The 27,446-nt window shown below is 38.0% G+C and overlaps 1 protein-coding gene across 3 annotated transcripts in view; it reads left to right on the forward strand.

Annotated features, from left to right (window-relative positions):
* Positions 1-27,446, forward strand: part of RYK (receptor like tyrosine kinase) — a 90,659-nt gene that overhangs the window by 9,018 nt on the left and 54,195 nt on the right. For all 3 annotated transcript variants that reach the window (XM_036332542.1, XM_036332545.1, XM_036332543.1), the window contains exon 2: positions 17,522-17,643. In XM_036332542.1, coding sequence (XP_036188435.1) covers positions 17,522-17,643 — 122 coding nt within the window. The remainder of the gene's footprint in view (positions 1-17,521; positions 17,644-27,446) is intronic.

Below are 27,446 nucleotides of genomic sequence, written 5' to 3' on the forward strand. Positions count from 1 at the left end.
CACAGCGATGTCTGGGGCTCTGTGACTCCAGAGCACATGCTTCTCTATTGTGCTGCCCCTGAAGGTTAGCAGTTTAGTCTTTTATCTGGCCAGAATCATCCGAGGGACATAAACAAAACGCAGATTCCTAGACCTACTCTGAGCAGTTTGTTTAGGAGATCTGAGATGGGCCACAGCTAATGAACCTTTTGAATGCCATGTTTCATTGATTGTAAAATGTATAGTTTTTCTACATTTGAACATCTCTGAAATTGGAACCATTTTACAGTCAATGGAGAGTCATCAGTTAATTGACAGTTTATTTTTCATTCTTTAGATTAAAGGAAGCTTACATATAATTTTCCACCCCTTTTTTGGGGTGCCTGTTACAATTTCCAGAGTTGTGAAATTCACTGGTGGTATTTATTATTTGCTTATGGTAATGGCTGTGTCTTTGCAGGGAAACCAAATGACTGCAGTGAGATAGTACCATTAGGTTTAAGAGCAAAAGCAGTTCAGTTTTTAGCTAGGAAGTTGCTGGCAAGGGTAATGTCAGTGGTTCTCAACCTTTTTGTGTGTGAAAGCCTTAGGGCCTTTTGCTAGACAAAGGCATGGGTACCCCACATAATAAGCACCTAAAACTTAGTAAGTTTTGTATACTGTGCATGGGATTCTTGGACTTTGGGGGCCTTGCAGGGACACCTGTTGAAAACTTATGGGTGCATCTGAGTCCGACAAAAGCTGGTTCTGGAAGGGGGCATCTGTTACATTCTATATTTCATTCTGCATTCACTGACCTCCTACAGCAAGCATGTCAAACTCGTGGCCCACAGGCTGCATGCGGCCCATAACGAATATTTTTGCGGCCCAGACAATATACTGGTATGTAAGAAACGTTTTAATAAAAATTTCGTAATTTAATTTTTACAATATCCTGTTATACATAATTATTAATAACGAACTACAACGTTCGCTAATGACTGATTACTATAATCGTGTTGCATTCATTTATCTTACACCCCTTATGCACAGGTGCACCGTTTCTCTCCATTAATACTAGCAGCAAATATTTTAGCACCAATTGCCACATCATTAGTCTTGTATGACTTGTTTGGTGTGCGTAACAGGACATATTTTGCTTTCGGAGAACAAGAAAAATAGGTTTATTTGCATTGCGCTTATTAATATGTGCAGTTATTCAGTGTCTGATAAACTAAGTTCAAGAAAAAATATTAATTTTTATTAAAATGTTCTATTATTTTATGTTAACGATGACTCATTTATTTCAGCCCTTTGTATTCAGCATGTCTCTATCGAAATAAACCTACATTTCTATGAAAATTTAAGCTTTTTTTTTTTGCAGCCCACATAAACTTAAACCTTGCTTATTTGATCTGTGCTAGCCTTTGAGTTTGACATGCTTGTCCTACAGAATTTCTAAAAATTTGCATTCTTTAAGGTTCTTAATGTTTTATGGGTTTTGACAAATGTACAGTGTCATGTATCCACCAGATTATCATACAGAATAGTTTTCCTACCCTAAAAAAAAAAAAACCCGAGTAGGGGCATTTATATTTATAAATACTCCCCTGATCTTTTAAATAAGTTTGCTTTTAAAAAAACATTCATTATGGAAAATCTCAAACAATAACTCATAGCCAATTTTGTTTTGTCTATACCACTCCACTCCCCAATCCGCTCCCTTGCCCTCACTTCCCCATCCTTCACTTCAATCATTTTGAAGCAAACCCAGACATAAAATTTTGTAAAACTTTTTATTGTGTATCTCTAAAAGATAGACTCTTTCAAAATTTATAATAATTATTATTATACCTAAGAAATAAACAATATTTGGTACATATCAAATACCTAGGCTGTTCATGTTTTCCTGGTTTATAAATGAATGTTTATATTGAGACTCTTGCCTGACACTCTCCTAACCCTGCCATGTGGTAGTTATCTGGTGCCACACTCCTTCTCACCCTGGGGTCTGCATTAGATGGCTGCTCTGCCGCACATACTTTCCCAGATCTTTACATGGTTGAAGCCTTCTTGATCTCAACTGAAAATGCCACTTTCTCAGAGCCTTGCCTTTCTAGGGTTGTGCCATTTTGTTCTCTCACCCTGTTTTATTTTAAGCAATTAATACTTTTGTTGTTTCTATACCCCCTCCCTCCCATAGGAAAGTTTATTTTCTTTGAGTAGAGACCTTATTTATATTTCTACTCTATATCCCTAGCACCTAAAACCTCGTATGTATTAGATGCTCAGTAAAAGATCAGTGAATGAATCCTACCTTTTTTATTTTTTTTATTCACTGTCTTATACCTTACTGGGGCCATCATTCTCTTGATCATTTCTCATTGTCTGACAAGTCTCAAAAGGGGAATTGGACTGAACGTATACTTATGAATGGCAGTTTAAATAAATTAGTTTTTAATAGCTTATTTTCTTTGAAGTTGCTTAATTTCCCCAAGACTCTGTTCCTTATACCCCACTCCCTGGGTAAGGTGCCCCCATCTTGGCTTCCATAGTACTCTATACCCTCTACAAACAAATCCCTGTCACTGTACCCATCACATTCTCTTTCCTCTACTGCACTAAGGCTACCTCATATCTTGGCACATAGCAGTCTCTCAGGAGACTCTTGGTACACACTCCAGTTAAAGGGTATGAAGTATTCAAGGGAGATTCTGGTCTTTTCCAATAATTAAAAGCTGGGAAATATAATTTCTAATCTTTTCATCTGAAATGCCTAACCTGCTGTTAATTCTATCCAGTGTATTTTTTCATCTCATACATCTCATAACTTTGATTTGGGTCTTTTTATATCTTTCAGGTCTCTACTTAACTTTTGATCATGTGGATTACAGTTATAATAGTTTTTCCAAGTTGTTTAAATGTCCTTGTCTGCTCATTCTAACATCTGAGCCAGTTCTAGGTTGGTTTCAGTTGATCTATCTACCTATCTATCTATCTGTCTATCTATCTATCTCTCAATCTCTCATGCCTGGTAGTTTTTGACTGGATGAGACACATTGTGAGTTTTTCCTGGTGAGTGCTGGATATTTTTGTATTTGTATAAATATTCTTGGCTTTTAAAAAATATCTTTCTTTATTGATTTCAGAGAGGAAGGGATAGTGAGAGAAACATCAATGATGAAAGAGAATCATTGATCGGCTGCCTCTTGCACGCCCCCTACTGGGGGTCAAGCCCACAACCTGGGGATGTGCCCTGACTGGGAATCCAACCATGAGCCCCTGGTTCATAGGTCGACATTCAACTACTGAGCCACACTAGCCGGGCTAAATATTCTTGGCTTTTGTTCTAGGACTCAGGTTACTTGTAAAAAGTTTGATGCTTTCAGGTCTTGCTTGTAAGACTTGTTAGGGAGCACAGGAGCCGTGCTCAGTGTAGGTCTAATTATCCCCCACTACTTAGTCAAGTCTATTCTGTGTCCTTTCTCCAGTGACCTGTGAATCATGAGGCTTTCCAGTCTGGCTGGTGGGAATAGGCAATGTTTCAGATCCTGTGTAGGTGCTACCAGGGGTGGGCAAACTTTTTGACTCGAGGGCCACAATGGGTTCTTAAACTAGACCGGAGGGCCGGAACAAAAGCATGGATGGAGTGTTTGTGTGAACTAATATAAATTCAAAGTAAACATCATTACATAAAAGGGTACAGTCTTTTTTTTTTTCTTTTAGTTTTATTCATTTCAAACGGGCCGGGCCCGCGGGCCATAGTTTGCCCACGGCTGTCTAGACACTTACCTTTTATCCTTTTTCTGTGCTTGCTCTGATCAGTACTCAGCTGAAGGCTGGAGGGTAAGCCTGGTTCTTTGTCCTACATATTATAGCTGTCATTTTCTTTATGAACTCCTATATATTTTGTCTGTTTTTTGGTTGTTTCAGAAGAGAGGGTTAATCTGGTCCTGTTATTCTATTTGGTCCAGAATTGGAAATGACCAAGGATTATCATTTTTATTGTTTGCATCTTTCCCACAGTTGTTTAACTCCTTAAATTATTTGTTAAAGGAGAGAATTTAGTCAAATTTAAAGAAAAAAATTCCAAGGCTTTGTATGTATGCATGCATGGGTACATAAGTATAGGTATATAGTAGATAACATGGTGTGGGACAGTATTGGACTTGGAATCTGCATATTGAGTTTTAATTCCATCTTCTACTATTTGTGTAGGCAAGTAATTAATGTTTCTGAGTGTGGGTGGGTTTCTTCATATTAAGATGCTTTTCAACCAACAATAGGATGTGTATTACCATAGTTGCTATGATGTATGTGAAAATGCTACATAAGTCTCAAAACAACTTATTTTAGTTATTGGTGGGGGATTTGTATGTTTTTGGATGCAAACTAGAATCATAGAGTGTTAAAAAGAGAGGTCATTTAGATATCACATGGTTGATTGATTGCCTTTAGTAGCAACATTTATCACTCACTCACTGAACAATTATTTATTGAGTGTATACTAGGCTATATTGGGGGAGTATGGGACGTATTCTGGTGAATAAAACAAATAAAGATCCTTGCCTTCATGGAACTGACTTCTAGCAGAGCACTAAGTGACTTGCCTGAGAAAATAATTCAGGTAGCTTTGCATCTGGACTCCAAGTTAGCACTTTGCAGTGCTTCTTGTTGCTGGCAGGGAGAAACGTGTTTGTGAGTTTTCCATTGTGCTTTGAGACCATGAACGTAACAGCAAACTCTAAGTTACTGATGGCCTCCACAGCTGACTGTGTGGAGCCTGCTTCTGTTAGGAGTTGCCTGTGAAAGAAGTTGAATGGTGATTATGTCAAACTATGTGTAAATTGCTGCATCTCTGTTATAGGGCAGGAACCACTGACAAATTATTTCCCAGTATCTTTTTAAAAATATATATATTTTTATTGATTTCAGAGAGGAAGGGAGAAGGCGAGAGAGAGAGAGAGATAGAAACATCAATCATGAGAGAGTATCATTGATTGGCTTCCTCCTGCACGCTCCTTATTGGGGATCGTGCCCGCAACCTGGGCTTGTGCCCCTGACCTGAACTGAACCAGAGACCAGTTCAGTCCGCAAGCCAACGCTCTATGCACTGAGCCAAGCCAGCCAGGGCCTTCCCAGTATCTTTTTACCAGATACTGAACCATTCTGGCACTATGGCAGGGCATGCGTCATATTTTATGTTGTAGTGCTGGAGATCATGGGTTATGTTTTTATTCCTTATTATCCTTGGATAGGATTTGGGAATCAACTTTAACATCTGTGCAGTTGTGGTACAAATCACATCTTTGTGGGAATTCTTTTATGGGTTTTTAAACAAATGACAAATATATTAATTGGAGGTGAAATCTTGTTCCCTGATCCTGTATTTTAGTGTCCAGCTCTCTCTGTAATTTCTTCTCCAACTGCTGTAGTATTTTCCCATAGGGAAGGTGACAGTGCATCATCCGAGCCATCCATTTGAAATCACAAGTGACCTTGCTTTCCCTCTGATTTCACATAACTTCTTCCAAAGATGATGATATCACAGGTATTAGGGAGGTGGACAGCTTTGGGCTTCCATTTTCAGTGATCTGAAATGTAATCTCTGGAAAAGAGTGGGGGGTGCGGGGGGGGGGGGCGCAGATGCTTCCTAAGTGGATCTTTGCACCCTGTAGCTTGGTTTGTCAATGCAGTGGTAACTATGAGCCACTCCAGTGGATTGTTTTTAAGTGAACTATTGATTTTGACCTCATATCATGTTTTCTTCCTGAAGAGGCCAAGTGAGGAAAGGTGCTCAGTGACTGCAGATGCCGGGCTTTTTGGGAGGATCAGGAGATTCCCTTCCTTGAAACTGACTCCCCATTTACCTCTCAGGGTCTAAAAGGGGATGGGTCCACTTGCCTTTCCTTTGAGGAGGCTAGTCCAGTCTTAGGAAGGAGATGTGGAGGCCTCCTGGAGGGAGGGCGTGGAGGGGGGTGGCGTATTTACCTTGTCTTCTCTTGTTGATCCTGCATATCTTCTTTCTCTTAGAAACTCACTTTATTTCTTTTTTATACTCTCTGTGTGTACATGTATACACCTCAACCCAGCTCTACCAAGGCACTTCAGGTCACCTGAGAAGGATAGGAGGGCAGTGCTGAATGGACAGAGGATTACATGAAAAATTGTATTTAATCTACAAGATTATTGTTTAAACAGCTATGGCGATGGAAGATTTATGTGCCTTTTCTTTTTTAGTTATGAAGACATGCCCTTTCTAGTTAAATTTTAGGTCTCAGCTAATTTTCTTGGTATAATTTGACTATAGATTTATTAGATTCTGATGGACAAATTATTTTATTATATCTGTTTCAGCGTGTTAGTTTCTATAAACTAGAAAAAAATTGAAATAAGAGCTCCATATTTATTATCTTTTAGTGACGGTTAAACTATAGAGTATTTAATGATTTCATGCGTAGTAAGTGATTTTGGCTTTTTTCCCTCTGTCTCATATACCATACTTTCCCCAGAACCTAGATTATTTTGACTAAATACATTTTTTTACTTGAGTTTGACTAGCATTTGGAAACCATGGATGATATCATAGAATAATGGAGTTTTGGCTGACATTTGGAAACAGTGGATGATATCATAGAATAATAGGATTTTGTGGCTGGGGAGGGACGTTAACATCATCTGGTTTACCTCCCTCGTTTTAGAGTTGAGAAAATTGATGCCTGGAGAAGGTGGTTATATAATTGATTGCCAAAAGTCACTCGGCTACTGATTAACAAAACCTCGCTTTAGTTCTCTTTCTGTGACATCACTTTTATCTTCTTGCCTTAACTGATTTCTGAATTTAAAAAACACACAGAGAAAATCCATTTCATTCAGTTCCTCAGAATCCATCTTTGATGTAGTTGACTTTTACCAACAGCCAGCCATTCATGCGTCTAACATTTGAGTAGCTACCAGTTCTAAGATTGAACCCTGCTTGTGAGGTATTGGGGAAGATAGACATGTGAACAACTCCCTGGAATGTATTTCGTCAAGTGCTGTAAAGGTCGCTCTTTTTATAAAGGGAGATGGCTTGCTCAGTGACACTCAACAACCAATGTTGTAGCTTTGGGAAATACGTAGTTAACTTTTTTTTTTTTAATAAATAATTTTTTATATATTTTTTTATTGATTTTTTATAGAGAGGAAGGGTGAGGGATAGAGAGTTAGAAACATCAACGAGAGAGAAACATCGATTCAGCTGCCTCCTGCACACTCCCCACTGGGGATGTGCCCACACCGGTACATGCCCTTGACCAGATTTGAACCTGGGACCCTTCAGTCCACAGGCCGACACTCTATCCACTGATCCAAACTGGTTAGGGCTATGTAGTTAACTTTTAAGATCATTTGGAAAAAATTTTGAACTATTAAATGATTTGAACTTGAGCTAGACAGGCCAGGTCATGTAGAATAAATACACGCCTGAATTAAGTTTGAACTTAGGATTGTCTAGGGAAAAAAGAATTTTTCTTAATGGGTGTTGAGTTTTGCAGGAATAACTTTGGTTTTTCAGCTTGGATATTGGATGTTTGAAGTTATGAACAAATGTCATATTTTCTAACAAGAGAGCAACATTCCTACTTTGCTGGAATTGGCAGCCTGGTGATGGTAATTGAACAACTAGGTTAGAAGAGAACACTTCTGTTCTTTCTAATAAAATGCTACCTCGTCAATCCACAGCTGTCCACTCCTGTTCCTGTCTGCCTTCCAGCAGAGGCCTTTCCCTCCCTCTACCCACTCTACCTCACCTGCTCTGTCCTCTTTCCTGCTGATCTTTCACTATCATCTCCGGAGCTCCAGTTTTGTTTGGAGGTCTCTGACTCTTCATAGTGCTTCTTTTTCTCTTCAGTTTAACTGAAACCTCATTTTCTCTCATAAGTGATAGTTTCCTCATAATCCTTTCACGTCTCTGGAAGCCAGTTTTATTATACTCCCTCCCCATTTATGGGTCAGGGGTCAACCCTTTTTCTTTTCTTTTTAAAAAATAATAATTTTTTGAAGTCAAATTTGCATAACATAAAATTAATCACTTTAAAGTGAACAATTCAATAACGTTTAGTATGTATATATGTAGTTGTACAACCACCAACTTTATCAAACTAAAAAACATTTCCAATGCTCAAAGTAAAACTCCTTACCCATTAAGCAGTTTCTTCTCACTCCCCTTTTCCCCCAGCGTCTGGCAATGACCAATTTGCATTCTATCTCTATGGATTTATCTATTTTGTATATTTCATATAAATGGAATCATACAGCCGAAACCAGTTTGGCTCAGTGGATAGAGCGTCGGCCTGCGGACTGAAAGGTCCCAGGTTCGATTCCGGTCAAGGGCATGTACCTGGGTTGCGGGCATATCCCCAGTAGATGTGCAGGAGGCAGCTGATCTATGTTTCTCTCTCATCGATGTTTCTAACTCTCTATCTCTCTCCCTTCCTCTCTGTAAAAAATCAATAAAATATATTTTAAAAATAAATAAATAAATAAATAAATAAATAAATGGAATCATACAGTATGAGACCTTTTGTGTCTGGCTTTTATTTAGCATAATGTTTTAGAGGTTCATCCACATTGTAGCATGTATCAACACTTCATTCCTTTCTATGGCTGAATAATATTTCATCTATATATACACCACAATTTATTTATTCATTTATCTGTCAATGGACATTAGTACTAGTTCCACATTGTCACTATTATGAATAATGCTATCATGAGCACATGCATAAATACACTTGATTGAGTACCTGTTTTCAATTTTGGATGTATATCGAGGAGTGGAATTGTGGGTCATATGGTAATTCTTTGTTTAACTTTTGAGGAACCACCAAACTGTTTTTCACAGTGGCTGAATCATTTTGCATTCCCACCAGCAGTGTACAAAGGTTCTAATTTCTCTACATCCTCGCTTACACTTGGTATTTTCTGTTTATTTATTTTTATTTTTTTAACTAACACTATCCTAGTGGATGTGAAGTGATACCTCATTATGGTTTTGATATGCATTTCCCTAATGATTAATGATGTTGAGCATCTTTTCATATGTTTGTTGGCCATTTGTGTATCTTTGGAGAAACGTCTATTCAAGTCCCTTACCCATAATTGAGTTGTCTTTTTAATATTTTTATTAATTTCAGAGAGGAAGGGAGAGGGAGAGAGAGATGGAAACATCAATGATGAGAGGGAATCATTGATTATCTGCCTCCTGCACACCCCTTACTAGGGATTGAGCCCACTACCCGGGCATGTGCCCTGAATGGAACCGTGACCTCCTGGTTCATAGGTCGATGCTCAACCACTGAGCCATGCTGGCCAGGCTGAGTTGTCTTTTTGTTGTTGAGGTATGAGTTCTTTATATATTATGGATACTGGGCCTTTATCAGATACATAATTTGCAAACATTTTCCTCCATTCTTTAGGTTGTTCTCACCTTCTTGATAATGTTGATGCACAGAAGCTTTTCATTTTTATGAAGTCCAACTTATCTATTACTGTTGCTCGTGCTTTTAATGCTGTATCTGAGAATCCATTGCCACATCCAAAGTCATGAAGCCCTATGTTTTCTTCTAAGAGTTTTATAGCATAACGACTTATATTTAGGTTGTTGATCTATTTTCATTAGTTTTTATTTATGGTATTTTGTAATGGTCTGATTTCATTATTTTGCCTGTGAATATCTACTTCTCCCAGCACCATTTGTTGAAGAAGCTATTCTTTCCCCATTAAATGGTTTTGGCATCCTTGCCACAAATCAACTGACTAGAAATATATAGGCTTATTTCTGGGCTTGGTGTGCATGTCCTAGTTATGTTGGTACCACAGTGTTTTGGTTTCTGTGGGTTTGTGGTGAGTTTTGAAATGGGGAAGTGTGAATTCTTCAATTGTGTTCTCATTTTTCAAGATTCTTTGGCTCTTGGTGGCTACTTGCAATTTCATATTAATTTGAGAATCTGCTTTTCCATGTCTGCAAAAATAAAAAAAGATGGTTACAATTTTGATAGGGATTGTACTGATAGATCCCTTTGGGTAGTATTGCCACCTTAACAATAAATAGTAAGTCTTCCAATCCATGAGCATGGCCTGTCTCCATAGTTAGGTTTCTTTCCCATGTTATTCTCATTAAATAGTGAGGATGGGTAGTTTAAGAATTTTCTTCTCAATCCTATTGTCAATGATTAGTTTGGAAATTCTTTCTGAGTTTTCATGTTCTCTCTTCAGTTCATAGTGCTTTGCCAAATTTTACCTTTTAGTTTATTTGGGTACTTTAAGGGAAAGTTTTAATAACTTATTATTACTAGTGTTAATCTTGATATATCATAGATGTTACCGTTACCAATGTAATGGTGTGATTTTTTTTTTTCAATTGTGTTTTGTTGTTTGAGGGTTTTCTCTAGCTCCTACTGGCCTTTATGTATTATTTTAGGCAGTAATTGGATTTTTGTTTAGTTAATTGCTGCAGCTGTATGTGTATTTCTTTAAACTTTTTTGAAAATGATTTTTTTCAGTTAACTTAAAGCTAAGAGAAGAAAAAAAACAAAAGCATGCAATAAAAGTAACCCATAATTCACCGCTCATCATTAACCACTGTTAATATTATTTTGGTATTTCCTTTCTTTTTTGAGAAATGGAGCACACACGTTGTACATATACATATGCTTTTAACTTTAATCCACTGGATATTTATTATTACCTGTTATGTGTAAGAACTATTCTAAGTCAGACATATTAAAAATTTGCTGTATGCAGTTCGTATCTTACCTGTTTTTATTTAATGTTGCACTCTAAGCAAAACCCAGTTCATTAAAATTTATTACAGTAGTGCTGTTCATGGCTTCCTGGTCTTTTTCAGTATTTTTTGGTCCTTAAAGCCTGTCTTTATAGGGGAAGCTCAATATGTCACATAGATGAACAGGGAGGATTTGATTAAAGGGATATAGCGGCTTGGGGTACCATCTCTTCTCCTCCAAAGAAGAGAAACTGTGAAAACTATTGTTCTCTATTATGGATGCATTATAGTTTATTAATCAATGCTCGAAGGCCAGTCGTATATATTCTTTCTTTTCTTCAATTTTAAATATTGCTTTGATTAATACCTTTTTATATAAGAATTTGTATCTATATTTGGTTTCATTAGGATAGATTTTTAGAAGTGGAATTACTGGATCAAAGAGTATAAATATTTATAGAACTTTGATATATATTCACAAATTGCTTACTTACCATACCCTGCCTAACATTTAATATTATATTTAAAGAATATAAGTGTTTCTGTTACTACATCAAATACATTCCTTTAAAAAAAAAAAAACGCCTTTAAGATTACTTATTCACTAAAAACAACAGACTTTATGGGAAAAATAAGGTTAAGGGTAAACCACTCAAGACCTCTGCAATTTTCAAACAAGTACTAACAAAAGTATAATTGGTACCTTATGAGATAACTTGGATAGCCCAGTCAAACCACTTATAGTGGATGAGGCTGCCTCAGAGGAGAGTTAAAGATATTAATACATAACAGGATGGAAATTGCTGGCTTGCATTGCCTTGGAATAGTGCAGCTGAAGGTACCTTTCTAGGCTGCTGGGGCTGCCATAGAGATGGCACAAGAGGAAATACAGCTTGCTGGGATCCAGGATCCATGCACAGGCTGGCAGTGCTCTGAGCGGGGAGCTCTGGGTTCAGGTGCTCATTTTTAGTTTTCTTAAAATAGGGCTGAGGGGGCTCCTGCCTGCTAGCATCTGAGCCGAGTAAGGGTCTTTCTTTCCCTTTCCCACTGAAAATTGTACTTCTTTACCAGCGTTTCCAGTTCTCCTTGCCTGGGAAAATTCTAATGGTAGCCCTCACAATTTCTGTGTTTTATGGGCAATTGTTATTTTATTTACTAACCACTTATAAGCCAGTTGGTTTTTACAGGAACCTGTCTTAGGACAGAACAGACTGTATTTGCTAATTTGATAGGCAAAACTTTGCATCTCATTTTAATGGTTTCTTTGAAAAAATTCAAACTCTTTCCAACTAGGAGTTAACTACCTTAGTTAATAAAGAATGTTTATTTCAAAACAAATGTCCTCAAAATCTGTTATCAGAAAACAGCAACTTGTTTAGCGATTGCATTACAATTTCAATACCTCAATTGCAGTGAATTTCAAATTTTCAGTATATTTTGGTGGGTCACAGGGCTCCAAACTGTCAGCAGCTTATAAATGTTAATTTATTTGTTGAGGATAGTAGTTATGGTTTTGTACTGACTCTAATTTGTGGGAATGGCTTCATCCAGGATTATGCAGTATTCAATTATACCACCAGAGAAAACACGGAGTAGGGCAATCAAGTCAGTTCAAAATTGGGTGTTTTTATGGTGGCGTATGCTTATCTGACAGATAAAGTTTCAAGTACTGATAAGTAACTGAAGTAATTGGTACTGAGGCTGGTAAGAAGAAAATGAGAAATAATTGGTATAATACAGTGGTCGGCAAACTCATTAGTCAACAGAGCCAAATACCAACAGTACAACGATTGAAATTTCTTTTGCGAGCCAAATTTTTTAAACTTAAACTATATAGGTAGGTACATTGTTATTAACTTAATTAGGGTACTCCTAAGGCTTAGGAAGAGCCACATTCAAGGGGCCAAAGAGCTGCATGTGGCTGGCGAGCCGCAGTTTCCCGACCACTGGTATAATAGAATGGGAGAAACAAGAGGATTATAGACACTGGAGAAATGAGCCTAGAGAACAGCTAGTGTAACAACAATAAAGGGGAGGAGCTAAAGTGCTACTAGCTATTGAGATATACAGTTCAAGATTTGGGAGGTGGAGCAATTTATATATTGTTACTGTTCATAGAAATGGATTGCATTGGTTTGGATAAAAGTTGTTGGCGTTGAAGAATAAAAGGACCATTGAAGGACAGGTTGAGAGTGAGTTGGTCTCAGGGACATTGGAGTCTGTCATATTAAGTTGTGTAGAAACCTTATACTAGTAAACTGGTTCCAGAGTCCTCAGGGAACGAGGTAGCTAAGATAATGGGAGGATAGAAGGTGGCATAGTTTGATGGCATGTGCCTAAATGGAAACAGGACTTTTAATAAGGGTGCTCAGATAATCATCTGAAGAGGTCATAGGGATCCAGGGCAGTGCCCACTGAGGGTAGGAGAATGGGTCCTTCGGTCTCTACAGGACCAGTGATGCTTCAAGAAGGTGAGGTGATTATGGATGTCACAGTGGCTTTAGGGGATGACAGTATACAGAAGGGTCATTGACGAGAAGGGATCATGGATGGATGACCAGGTAGTAAGCATGCCAGCAAAAGTTGAAGTCCAGATAGGTTTTAAGGTTAAGGAAGTTACAGACTCCAATCTTTGCCGAGCCATCAATTAGAACGTCGTGAAGTTGTTCACAGGTGTTCCAAAGAATGTTTACTAGTTAGGAACCATGGTTTCTATCCAGAGTTTGAGTTGGTAGAACAGGAGAGACCTTGAGCAATTTGGGGAGAACAGATGTCCCCAGGATGTTGGAAAGGGAATTGGCTGTATCCATCAGTTTCACGAGAGGTAAGAATTTAGAGAATTTCAAGTAGGACATAAACCACAAATTATTAAATGACTGAGTGAATGGCTTGAGGATGTGTTCTCCTTTTGTTCTTTATTTCTTTTATACTTACAGCTCTTTTTAACCTAGCTATTTTAGGCAGTTGGATTTACAGAACTCCTATAGGTATGTTCTTGATACTTTGAACTGTGTCTGGGAAACTTAAATATTTACACATTGCTGTTATTATTACCAGTAATAACAATATAACTGCTATTTATTAGGACCAGCGTTCTTTTTCTCTGTGGAAGATGTTTAAAGTATAAATTCGGAAGCTGTTGATTATGTGAGGTTAATTAGTTTTCCTAAAACTTTCATGTTAGTGCTAGTAACATTCTGTGGTATGTAAGCTTGTTAAGATTAGAACAAAGAGGTAAAATCTGTTGTTGACTCCTTTTTTCCCCCTTCTTTTAAAAATTTTAGGCAAACTTTACTACATGTAATGAAATGCTTGGATTTAATATAGCTGTTTGAGTTTTGGAAAATGCATACACTACCCCAACTAGAAATAGAGCATTTCCATCATCCCAGAAAGTTCCCTGGTCCCCTTTGCAATGAGTTCACCAGTCTTCCTCCCACCCCACTTCCCAGGTAGTCACACTTATCTGATTTCTATCAGCATCAATTAGTTTTTCCTGTTCTAGAACTTTATGTAAATAGAATTATATAGTACATACTCTTGTGTATAGCTTCTTTCTTCACTCATACAGTCTTTGAGATTTACCCCTTTTGTTACAAAACCTCAATAGTTAATTTTTATTGCGGAATAGTACTCCATTGTACAAATATACCAAAATTGGTTATCCAACATGGACATTTGTATTGTTTCCAGTTTTGGCTATTCTGAATAAAAGTGCTGTAAACATTCATGTACAAGTATTTTATGTGGACATATGTTTTCATTTCTTTTGGATAACTACCTAGGAGTGGAACTACTGGGTCATAGAATAGGTGTATGGTTTAACTTTATGCTTTTTGTCTTGTCTTAATACATTGGCTAGGGCCTCCAATACAAGGTTGAGTAGAAATGATGAAGTGGACATCCTTGCCTTGTTTCTGATCTTAGAAATAAGAATTTAATAAATCAATTATGTTGATTTTTAAAGGTTAACCTTTAATATATACTTGGTCATGATGTTTTATTCTTTTTACATATATTGCTGGATTCAGTTTGCTAATGTTTTATGGAGAATGTTTGTACCTATGTTCATTAGAGATGCCTGTCTATAATTTTCTTACGTTTTCGTTAGGTCTTAATATCAGTGTGATGCTGGTTTCATAAAATGAATTAGGAAGCATTTTCTTCAGCCATTTTCTGAAAGAGTTTATGTAAGATTGGTATTATATCTTTTTTAAATGTTTGATAGAATTTATCTGGACCTGGAGCTTTGAGGAAAGGTTTTTAATTATTTGGATTTTTAATTCTTTGTCAGTTCTGGTAAATTTTGTTTTTCAAAAATTTTTCTATTTTATATGTTATTGACTTTATTGTCATAAGCTTTATAATCTTTTTATATTTTTAACATCTGTAGGATTTGTAATGATATTCCCTCTTTGTTCCTAATATTGGTAATTTGTATTTTCTCTTTGTTTTCTTAATCAGTCTTGCAAAGGTTTTAACTATTTAATTGATCTTTCTAAATAATCATCTTTTGGCTTTATTCTATGTTACGGTTAATTTCTTTATCATGGTATTTGATCAGAAAAGGTAACCTGTGTTATTTCTAGTTAGAATCCATTGTTTTTAATGTGTATGGTCTAATTCATTAACCCTCCTTGTTTCTTGTCCCACATTGTATTGTTCAGATCATATATTCACACTAAATTTTTATCTGTTTTGATCTGTTGTATTCTGAGAGCCTGTTAGTTTCCAACTATTATTGTGGACTTATTTGTCTGTTTCTTCTTGATTTTTTTTTCCTATCGGTTTTTGCTTTCTCTGTTTGAAACTCTTTTGTTAGTTGTACTATTATATCTTCTTATGTTTTTTATTAATAAGACACTTCTAATTAATAAATTTGATATTAATGGATTTATTAATGTAAAGTCTTTCACCTTAAGTTCTAGTTTGTCTCATGTTTATTAATAGTGCCTCATTTACTTCTTTGCTTTTCTTCTTTTTTTTTAACCTATCAATTTATGCTATTTGCAATTATTGTGATTGCTACTGTTTTCTTTGTTCCCAGCTTTCTTGTTGCTTTTCCTCCTTTCTCCCATCTTATCACCCTCTTTCTCCTCCTTTTCTCCCTTTCTGTAGCACCTCCAATCCTCCCTCCAGATGTTTGCTGGCACTTCCTGTCCTGCCAGCAGGCAGAGCCTTTTGCTGAAGACCTCTAACCTTCTCCCATGGCCTTCGGTACCCTCTATAGTAGCGGTTCTCAACCTGTGGGTCGCGACCCCGTTGGTGGTCGAACGGCCCTTTCACAGGGGTCACCTAAGACCATCCTGCATATCAGATATTTACATTATGATTCATAACAGTAGCAACATTACAGTTATGAAGTAGCAACGAAAATAATTTTATGGTTGGGTCACAACATGAGGAACCAGAAGGTTGAGAACCACTGCTCTATAGGATGAATAAAACAGTGCTACCCAGCCAGTGCAGCAGCTTTTCCCTGTGGAAGCCTCAAATCTTATTTCTGAATTGATGATTATATTAGATTTAGTTCAGAAATGAGACAAATTAATTTTATAGGAACAGTGCCTGCAGCAGTTGTTTCTGTGTCTCCTCTCTTAGGAGGTGTGAGACCCCCATCTTGACTCCTCTGCATACCTAGAGGTGTGAGACCCATGAATAGGCTCAGTAAATATGAAATTTACATTTCAGTTGGTTTACCTGTATCTTTCCCCCTCCAATGCATGAAATACATATGTCATGCATTACTAGAGGGACACCTGAACACAACTTTAAACAACAATAAATCAACTGAGAGAAAGTAACTCCCTGCTTTTATTCTTTCAGTTATTTTGGATTATCATGGAAAAGTCTCTGTTTGATTCTTTACCTCTCTTAAACACTTGCTAACTCCCCCACCCCCTTTTTGTAAGGGCTCAAGCTCACTTCTTTGATGGACACTAGTATTTAGCTAGAATTTAGTAATATTATTTTATTTTTTAATTGATTTTTTTGGCAGTTACCTTGTATTTTTTCACAGTTATAACTGATTTTTTATTCAAGAAAGTGATGAACTTAGGCCTTTAAAATTTTTGTTTTAAAAATTGAATCAATTTTAAAGAAAAATATTAAATGCATGAAGGATGAAGGAGTATGACAAAATTGGAGAATGTGGTATGTGTTGGAAGTTGGATGTAGCCCTGTTTAAGAAGATGGTGTGGGGATGAGTGAAATTTGAGTGTCTTCCCCAGCATTTCTCAGGCGTCCTGATTATTTCTCCTTTATCTGCAGTACTGCTCGTTGTTTAACAAGGATTTGTCGAGCACCTACTTTGTGCAGAAAACTGTGTGAGAATACAAGGAGAAACATGGTTAGCTCCACCTTATAGTCCAGGTAGCGGGGAGGCTTGAGGCCTTGGCTCACACCAGTGTTCTCACCCAGGTGCCTTTCTTCCTTCCATTTGACTCTCTTCCTAAATCCCCATCAGTTCTGGGGGGAGAAGGGGCTAGTGTTTGTAGGCGTTACTCTGAGAAGCACTGTGTCCAAAAGGAAGAGTGTTTGTTACCAGACTTCTGGTTCCAGCACCCTGTGTTTAGGCAGATAACTACGTAATTGTTTGGGACCCGTTTCTTCATCTTTGTGGGTGTTGATGGAGCCCGGTGTCTTTCCTGCTTCGTAAGGCAGCACAATGGGAGACATTTGCGATGTGTGTACATCAGTTTTATTTTCACTCTATTATTTGTGCTTGAAATACTGATGGTTAATGATTTTGAGAGTATTTTTAGGAGTTTAATTATTTTTTCTTTATTTTTTTTCTAGGTCTCGATGCAGAACTTTATTATGTGAGAAATGACCTTGTCAGTCACTACGCTCTATCCTTTAACCTGTTAGTACCCAGTGAGACAAATTTCCTGCACTTCACGTGGCATGCAAAGTCCAAGGTAAGAGCGTGGTCAACCAAAGATGCCAAGCTAGCCCCACCTAGGCCCAGGGCTGAGGCAAGGGCTGTATCTGCACAAAGGGTCAGTGGGTGGAGGGCTGTAGCAGTACTGGATCCTTTCAGATTTTTATTTTAAATCTTTAGCCTATTCCTCTAGGCTTCCTTAAGTCTTTTAAAATGTGGTAGCCATCATTTATGTGCCTAGCTTATGACAGAACACTTACATCCCTTCAGGCTTTTCAAGCAGGGATGAAGGTCTAGTTTGAAGGGGCATTTGTACCTGCTAATGACTATGCTGTTACGGTGAAGCAACATGAGTGAGGGTGGGGGAATTGGTGAGATAGGTGTTTTAGACATGTTTGATATAATGGATATAGTTCTCCCATCTATGGAGAAACGGTGAAAGTGAGGTGCAGCTGACTCAGGCACCCATGTGTGCTGTGGTTAAGCTCCCTTAACCCTAAGGCACATCTTGCTTGGTTTGCTGAATTATTCACATTTCCCAGACTCCTTGAATACAAGTTTTCTCAAAAGTCAAAGAGTGAGAGGCTCAGTGTGGAGCCCACCTGCTCGGTTCAGCTTTGTAATAGGCTTCTGAGTAGGATTTTATTTGGGAAATAAAAATAATTTTGCTACTAAAAAACAAATAAGAATACCTATTGTCAGAGTGTGCTTTTTTTAAATGTATGTTTTATTGATTTCAGAGAGGAAGGGATAGTGAGAAAGAGAAGAAAGGAGGGAGGGAGGGAGAGCGCAAGCGAAATATCAATGATGAGAGAGAATCATCGATCAGCTGCTTCCTGCACACCCCCCACTGGGGATCGAGCCGAAACCTGAACATGTACCCTGACTGGGAATCGAACCCTGACCTCCTGGTTCATAGGCCAATGCTCAGCCGCTGAGCCATGCCAGTTGGGCTGGAGTGTGTGTGTGTGTTTTTTTAAGTATTGTAAAGTGGTGGCTGTTCTGTATTTTGCACAGTCTTTTAAATTTGACCACTTTAATATAGATTTTTATTTCTACTTGTAAAGCAATAGTGGTTTTTGGGAAAATTCAAATATTATAGAATTGTTTTAAGAACTTTTAAAACTTTGTAGATCTGTACCCAGAAGTAATAATTGTTTATAGTTTGGTATACTTCAAGGCTCATTTTTCCCCCCCTCTTTTTAAACAAAAAGGGGATTTTATGACACATGTGTTGTACAGTATTTTCCCCCTACCTAATACTATATCTTGGCATTTTTCCATTTCTCTACTTATAGATTTAACTCATTCTCTTTAGTGGCTTTGTAATATGATATTGTAAGGAAGTATGATTTATAGTTATTTAAGTGCCTCATTGACACATGGATCTTTAATAGCATTTTACTATTTCAAACAGTGCTTCCTTTCACTCCTACAAATAGTTTCTTTCACTTCATTTGGAAGGCAGAATCCATGGTAACAGGATGATAAAAACAACTGGTAGTTGCTGTTTCTACCTTTGTTATTGATGACTGTAGAAACAGGAAAAATGTGTGTGTGTGTGTGTGTGTATATGTGAATATATATGTGTACACATTAAGAACATCTTTGTTCAGAAATTTTTGTGCATTTGTGGCATTATTTCTGAATAGTAAATTATCACTAAGAAATGATTAGGTCAAAAATGTTTATGTTTAAAGAATTTTGATTTACAATGCCACATTATTTCTCCCTTCCCTCTCCCAAGATGGTACCAATGAACCAACATTCCTTACAAAGTGAGTAAGTATAGGTAAAAATGATTATAAAAATAAGCATATATTCTTCTTCTTCTTATATATACTCATGCATACTTTATAGAAACAGTACACACATACAAATACATGCACTAAAACATAGCTGCAGGAATGTCGTGGTTAAAATTGTTAGTTGGATCCAGGGTAAAACATGTATGCCTTACTGCTTGGGGCACTCCAGCTGTCCAACATTGTTGCCTTGGGGTATTCTAATATGGGGGTTCTTTTTTAAGAGTGGATATATGCAGAAACAGAGGTGAAGAGAGAAAAATTCATGTGAAATAATTAAGGACATTTAGTACATAATAACCTGGATGTGGTATAGATAATTCAGAAAAGGTTCACTTGAGACATTTTAATCTGAAATATGTCTGTTTCAATGAGTGTGCACCTGAATTCTTCAAGGAAAGCCGGCTTACACATTTTTCAGTATTCTTGCATAAAGATTATGTGGCCTTATTTGGAGGGGGCTGGTAAACTTAATTTTGATTATTTCAAACATAAAGAAAAATTGTAAGTATAGTAAAAAGAATTCTCATATATTCTTTACCCAGATTCACTAGTTGTTACTGGTTTGTTCCATTTACTTATTTTATCATTCATTCTGTATTTCTTTCTCCCCACTCTCATGTGACCACACTTTTCCCCCCTTGACTATGTGGAAGGGAATTGCAAGAATCACATCCCTTTAACCTTAAATACATCAGTGTATATTTTCTAAGAACAAGGACAGTCTTTACACAACGTGGTCAAAGTCAGGAAACAACACTGATAAACTAATATTATTTTACCACAGGACTCACATTTTGTCAGTTATCCCGATCTTTATAGCTCTTTTTTTCACCTGATTTAGGATCATGCATGCAACTGGTTGACGTCCCTTTAGGCCCCTCTTAAACTGGATATATCCGTGGCCTTTGTTTGTGTTTCTTGACCTTGACGCTTTGGAGACATACAGGCCAGTTATTTTGTGGAAAGTCCTTCATTTTGAGTTGTCTGAGGTTTCCTCTTGATTCGATTCAGGAACACCTCTGGCTGTGAACACCACAGAAGTGCTGGTCTTCACAGTGCACACACTGCCAGCTTGTCCCCATCGCTGGTGCTGTTGACTCTGGTCACCCAGTTCTCCAGGTTTTTACACTGCTGTTTTCTTCTTTGTGATGGATAAGCAATTGTGGAGAGAGAATTTGAAATTGTATATAAAAAAATCCCATTCCTTACCACACTTTCAACCACTAGTTTTTGCATATCTGCTAAAAATAGGTTTCACTTTCCAGCCATTGTGCTGTCAGGGAGAGTAGTGTGTTCCCTCTCACGGAAAGCAGTCAGATCTGCACTGGGCAGCCACGTGGTAGAAGTGTTGTAGAAGGAATTCAAGCATTAATGGAGTGGCGGGTCTTGAATTTTAAGTTTCCCTGCAACTTGAGATCCAGTTTCTGTAAATAGCTTTCAGGCAGAGAAGCTTCTATGTTCTCAAAAAAAAAACAACAAAAAACTGATAGGTAATCAATCATTTGTTACCTTTCCTACCTTTAATGTTGATGAATATAAAAACAAGTAATAGATGGATTTTTAAAATAGAGACAAATCTAATGAAGTAGTAGAGATTCTATTCTAGGTACTCTACTAACCTTGAACAAGGTGACTATTTCTGGGCCGACTTAGGAAAAAAGAACGCTGATATATTATGAGAGTGTTTCCTGGGCAAGTGTATGGGGGGACCTGTAGCTAAAAAGACAACGTGGGATGTCACAGTTACAATTGAACTAAATTAAACAATGGGGGGAGGAGGGGGGCATAGTTAATACTTTCAACAATAAAGATTAATATATATATGTGCGTACACACACACACACACACACTGATGGTTTTATTTGGAATTAGTTTCAGGGATCTGACATCGCTGTTAGAACGTGCATGAGGAGTTTTTAGGAGCCTGTCATGGGAGGAACTTGGAGTGGAGGAGCGTAGATAGAAGAAGGAGCTCAGGTGAACGCACGTTTGAATGGGAAGCAGTGTTGGCCGGGGGTACATGTTGCACAGCTCTATTGTGCATCCATTTTCTTCGCATTGTCGTGTGCAGCATAATTTCTAAACTACTTCTGTGGCAGATACTAACTACTATCATTAGTGCACATTTGGGCTGCTGTTGCTGGTAGGACATCCTTGGTACTGCAGAAGTTCCCTGACTTGTTGGAGGGTGTCACCATCGAGTCACATGGCTAGGCCAGAAGCCCAGACAGGATCCTAGACTTCTCCTCTTAGACCTTTCAAGTCTTGTTGCTTCTTTCTCATAATTAAAACCTTAAATTAATTTCCTCCCTATGTCGGGACCTAATGCCTCATCCGTAGTTTGGACCTTAATTTATTTCTTACCTACATATGCAAATGATCTTGTAAATGGTCTTGCCACTGGGTGGCCTTTTGGTGCACCCAGCACAGAGCTGCTCCAGGTTCTCAGTTGCCACCAGAATCCAGTTAGGAAGCCTTCACAATCTCGTCCCTGCCGTTCTCTTCTGTGTCTCTCCAGCTAATTGGTTAGTGCCATTTTGTCTGTTTGGCAATTTCTTTTTTTTTTTTTTTTTTTATTTATTGCTTAAAGTATTACAAAGGGTATTACATATGTGTCCATTTTATCCCCCCGCCCTAGACAGTCCCCTAGCCTCCCCTATCCCCCAGTGTCTTATGTCCATTGGTTATGCTTACATGCATGCATACAAGTCCTTTAGTTGATCTCTTACCCCCCTACCTCCTGCCCCCCAATCCTCCCCGGCCTTCCCGCTGCAGTTTGACAATCTGTTTGAGGCAGCTCTGCCTCTGTGTCTATTATTGTTCAAAAGTTTATAATGGTCTCTATTATCCATGAATGAGTGAGATCATGTGGTATTTTTCCTTCATTGACTGGCTTATTTCACTTAGCATAATGCTCTCCAGTTCCATCCATGACGTTGCAAATGGTAAGAGTTCCTTCCTTTTTAGAGCAGCATAGTATTCCATCGTGTAGATGTACCACAGTTTTCTAATCCATTCATCTACTGATGGGCACTTAGGCTGTTTCCAGATCTTAGCTATGGTGAATTGTGCTGCTATGAACATAGGGGTGCATATATCCTTTCTGATTGGTGTTTCTGGTTTCTTGGGATATATTCCTAGAAGTGGGATCACAGGGTCAAATGGGAGTTCCATTTTCAGTTTTTTAAGGAAACTCCATACTGTCTTCCACAGTGGCTGCACCAGTCTGCATTCCCACCAGCAGTGCACAGGTGTTCCTTTTTCTCCACATCCTCTCCAGCACTTGTCGTTTGTTGATTTGTTGATGATAGCCAGTCTGACAGGTGTGAGATGGTACCTCATTGTTGTTTTGATTTGCATCTCTCAAATGATTAGTGACTTTGAGCATGTTTTCATATGTCTCTTGGCTTTCTGAATGTCCTCTTTTGAAAGGTGTCTATTTAGGTCCTTTGCCCATTTTTTGATTGGATTGTTTATCTTCCCTTTGTTAAGTTGTATGAGTTCCCTATAAATTATGGAGACTAGGCCCCTATCAGATATGACAATGGCAAATATGTTTTCCCACACAGTGGGTTTTCTCGTTGTTTTGTTGATGGTTTCTTTTGCTGTGCAGAAGCTTTTTATTTTGATGTAGTCCCATTTGTTCATTTTCTCTTTAGTTTCAAGTGCCCTAGGAGCTGTATCAGTGAAGAAATTGCTTCGGCATATGTCTGAGATTTTGTTGCCTTTGGATTCTTCTAGAATTTTTATGGTTTCCTGTCGTACATTTAAGTCCTTTATCCATTTTGAGTTTATTTTTGTGTATGGTGTAAGTTGGTGGTCTAGTTTCATTTTCTTGCATATATCTGTCCAATTTTCCCAACACCATTTATTGAAGAGACTATCTTGGCTCCATTGTATGTTCTTGCCTCCTTTGTCAAATATTAATTGAGCATATTGGTTCGGGCCGATTTCTGGGCTCTCTATTCTATTCCATTGATCTATATGCCTATTCTTGTGCCAGTACCAGGCAGTTTTGAGAACAGTGGCTTTGTAATACAACTTGATATCTGGTATTGAGATCCCACCTACTTTGTTCTTTTTCAGGATTGCTGCAGCTATTCGGGGTCTTTTTTTATTCCAGATGAATTTTTGGAGAGTTCGTTCTAGATCTGTGAAGTATGCCGTTGGTATTTTAATGGGAAGTGCGTTGAATTTATAGATTGCTTTGGGTAGTATGGACATTTTAATGATGTTGATTCTACCAATCCATGAACACGGTATGTTCTTCCATCTGTTTATGTCTTCCTCTATCTCTTTTTTCAACGTCCTGTAGTTTTCTGAGTAGAGGTCTTTTACCTCTTTAGTTAAGTTTATTCCTAGGTAGCTTAATTTTTTTGGTGCGATGGTGAACGGGATTGTTTTTATAATCTCTCTTTCTGAAAGTTCACTATTGGTGTATAGAAATGCCTCAGATTTCTTGGGGTTAATTTTGTATCCTGCTACATTGCCAAATTCATGTATTAAGTCTAGTAGCTTTTTGATGGAGTCTCTAGGGTTTTGTATGTATAATATCATGTCGTCTGCAAATAAGGACAGTTTTACTTACTCTTTTCCAATTTGGATGCCTTTTATTTCTTCTTCTTGCCTAATTGCGATGGCTAACACTTCCAGTACTATGTTGAACAGGAGTGGTGAGAGGGGGCATCCCTGTCTTGTTCCTGTTCTTAGGGGAAATGGTGTTAGTTTTTGTCCATTGAGTATGATGTTGGCTGTGGGCCTGTCATATATGGCTTTTATTATGTTGAGGTATGATCCTTCTACTCCCACCTTGCTGAGAGTTTTTATCAAAAATGGGTGTTGAATTTTGTCAAATGCTTTTTCTGCATCAATTGATATGACCATGTGGTTTTTTTCTTTCAATTTGTTTATGTGATGTATCACGTTTATTGATTTGCGGATATTGTACCATCCTTGCATCTCTGGGATAAATCCTACTTGGTCATGGTGTATGATCTTTCTGATGTACTGCTGGATCCGATTTGCTAAGATTTTGTTGAGGATTTTGGCATCTGTGTTCATGAGGGATATTGGCCTGTAATTCTCTTTCATTGTGTTGTCTTTACCTGGTTTTGGTATTAGGGTGATGCTGGCTTCATAGAATGAGCTTGGAAGTGTTCCTTCCTCTTGAATTTTTTGTAGTAGTCTGAGGAGGATAGGTTTTAGTTCTTCCTTGAATGTGTGGTAAAACTCCCCTGTGAAGCCGTCTGGTCCTGGGCTTTTGTTTGATGGAAGCTTTTTGATGACTGCTTCAATTTCTTCCATAGTTATTGGCCTGTTGAGATTTTTAGATTCTTCCTGATTGAGTTTTGGAATGTTGTATTTTTCTAGGAATTTGTCCATTTCCTCTAGGTTGTCTAGTTTGTTGGAGTAGAGCTGTCCATAGTATTTTTTAACAATCATTTGTATTTCTGTGGGGTCTGTTGTTATTTCGCCTCTATCGTTTCTGATTTTGTTTATTTGGGTCCTCTCTCTTTGCTTCTTGGTGAGTCTGGCTAGAGGTTTGTCAATCTTGTTTATCCTTTCAAAGAACCAGCTCTTGGTTTCATTGATTTTCTGTATTGTTTTTTTGGTCTCTGTGTCATTTATTTCTGCTCTAATCTTTATTATCTCCTTCCTTCTGCTCACTCTGGGGTTTTCTTGTTGCTGTCTTTCTAATTCTTTGAGTTGTAGAGTTAGATGATTTACTACCATTTTTTCTTGTTTTTTGAGATAGGCCTGTAGAGCTATAAACTTCCCTCTCAGGACTGCTTTCATTGTGTCCCATAGGTTTTGGATTGTTGTGTTTTCATTGTCATTAGTTTCCAGGATGTTTTGAATTTCTTCTTTGATTTCATTGGTAACCCAATCAATATTTAATAGCATGCTATTCAGTTTCCAGGTGTTTGAGTATTTTGGGTTGTTTTTATTGTAGTTTATTTCTAATATTATGCCATCGTGGTCTGCTAAGATGCTTTTTATGATTTCAGTCTTCTTGAATTTGGGGATACTTTGCTTGTGACCCAATATATGGTCTATTTTTGAATATGTGTTATGAGCACTTGAGTAGAATGTATATTCCGTGGCATTGGGGTGAAGTGTTCTGAAGATGTCTATTAAGTCCATCTGATCTAGTGAGTCATTTAGGATTGCTGTATCTTTGCTGATTGTCTAGAGGACTTATCCAGTGCTGTCAGTGGTGTATTAAAGTCCCCTACTATGATTGTATTGTTGTCAATCTCTCCTTTGATATCTTCCAGGAGTTTTTTTATGAATTTGGGTGCTCCTGCATTGGGTGCATATATGTTTACCAGGGTTATATCTTCTTGTTGTATTGATCCCTTTAGAATTATGAAGTGGCCTTCCTTATCTCTTGTTATGGCCTTCACTTTGAGGTCTATTTTGTCCGATATAAGTATTGCTACCCCAGCTTTCTTTTCCTTTCCATTTGCCTGAAAGATATTTTTCCATCCCTTCACTTTCAGTCTGTGTGAGTCCCTTCTAATGAGGTGGGTTTCTTGTAGACAGCAGATGTATGGGTCATTTTTTTTTATCCATTCAGCCACTCGATGTCTTTTGTTTGGAGCATTTAGTTCGTTTACGTTTAAAGTTATTATTGAAAGGTACTTGTTTGTAGCCATTTCTTTTTTTTGTGTGGCTGTTTTCTTTCTGAGCTTTTTATTTCTTCTTTTTACACCAGTCCCTTTAGCATTCCTTGCATTCCTGGCTTGGTGGTGATAAACTCCCTTAGCCTTTTTTTGTCTGTGAAGCTTCTTATTTCCCCTTCAAGTTTGAATGATAGCCTTGCTGGATAGAGTATTCTTGGATTCAGTCCTTTGCTTTGCATCACTTTGTAAATTTCTGTCCATTCTTTTCTGGCCTGATGTGTTTCTGTTGAGAAATCATTTGACAATCTAATGGGAGATCCCTTGTATGTAACTTTCCGTCTCTCTCTTGCAGCCTGTAAGATTCTCTCTTTGTCCTGAACATTTGCCATGGTAATTATGATGTGTCTTGGTGTGGGTCTTTTCGGGTTCACCTTGTTTGGGACTCTCTGGGCTTGTGTGACTTTTTTCTTCCCTACCTCAGGGAAGTTTTCTGATATTATTTCTTCTAATAGGTTTTCTAATCCTTGTTCATCCTTCTGTTGTTCTGGTACCCCTATTATTCGTATGTTGTTTCGTTTCATGTTGTCCCAAAGCTCCCTTAGGCTCTCCTCCTGTCTTTTAATTTTTTTTCTCCAATTGCAGTACATTTTGGGTGTGTTTTGCTTCCTTGTCTTCTAATTCACTAATTCGGTCCTCCGCTTCTCCTACTCTACTGTTGATACTTTCAGTGGAGTTTTTCATTGCAGCTATATCACTCTTCATTTCTTCTTGGGTCTTACTTAAGTTGTTGATTTTTTCATCTGTTTCTTCTAGCTTCTTCCATATGTTATCGATTTTTTCATCTGTTTCTTCTTGCTTCTTGCAGAGGTTGTCGATTTTTTCCTCCATCCGGTTTATGCACTCTAGGACCCTTATTCTGAATTCTTTTTCTGTCATGTTGCATGCCTCTGTATTACTTAGCTGCTTTTCTGGAGAGTCCTCCTCTTTCCTTTGGGGGTTTCTTTGTCTACCTATGTTTGATCTCACTGACATATCTAGACGTTGAGTCGTTCAGTGGTTGCTCCCTTGGTGGCAGTGACTCCTTGGTCTGTGGTTGCTCTTCGAGCGGTTGCGGTAGCAGCTGCTCTTCAGTTGGCAGCAGCTCCTCTGGTGGGTGCTCTTCACAGCTGTGGTGGCTCTTCTGGCTAGTGGGGCAAGGTTTCACGTACAGCTGCTGTTCCTCAGCAGAGGGTGTGGTGCTCAGGAGGTTGCTGTTGCTTGGATCTGCTTTCCAGGGGAGTACTGCTCTTCCCGGGTGCAAACCGTCTCACGAGCTGAGCAATTTCGCCAATTCGGTGTGAGTGTTATTAGTTTCAGCTGCTCACTCCATTTGCTCCGGGACACGACCTGGGACGCGTCTGCCTGTA

The sequence above is a fragment of the Myotis myotis genome, unplaced genomic scaffold (assembly GCF_014108235.1).
Source record: "Myotis myotis isolate mMyoMyo1 unplaced genomic scaffold, mMyoMyo1.p scaffold_m19_p_13, whole genome shotgun sequence".
Taxonomy (NCBI): Eukaryota; Metazoa; Chordata; class Mammalia; order Chiroptera; family Vespertilionidae; genus Myotis; species Myotis myotis.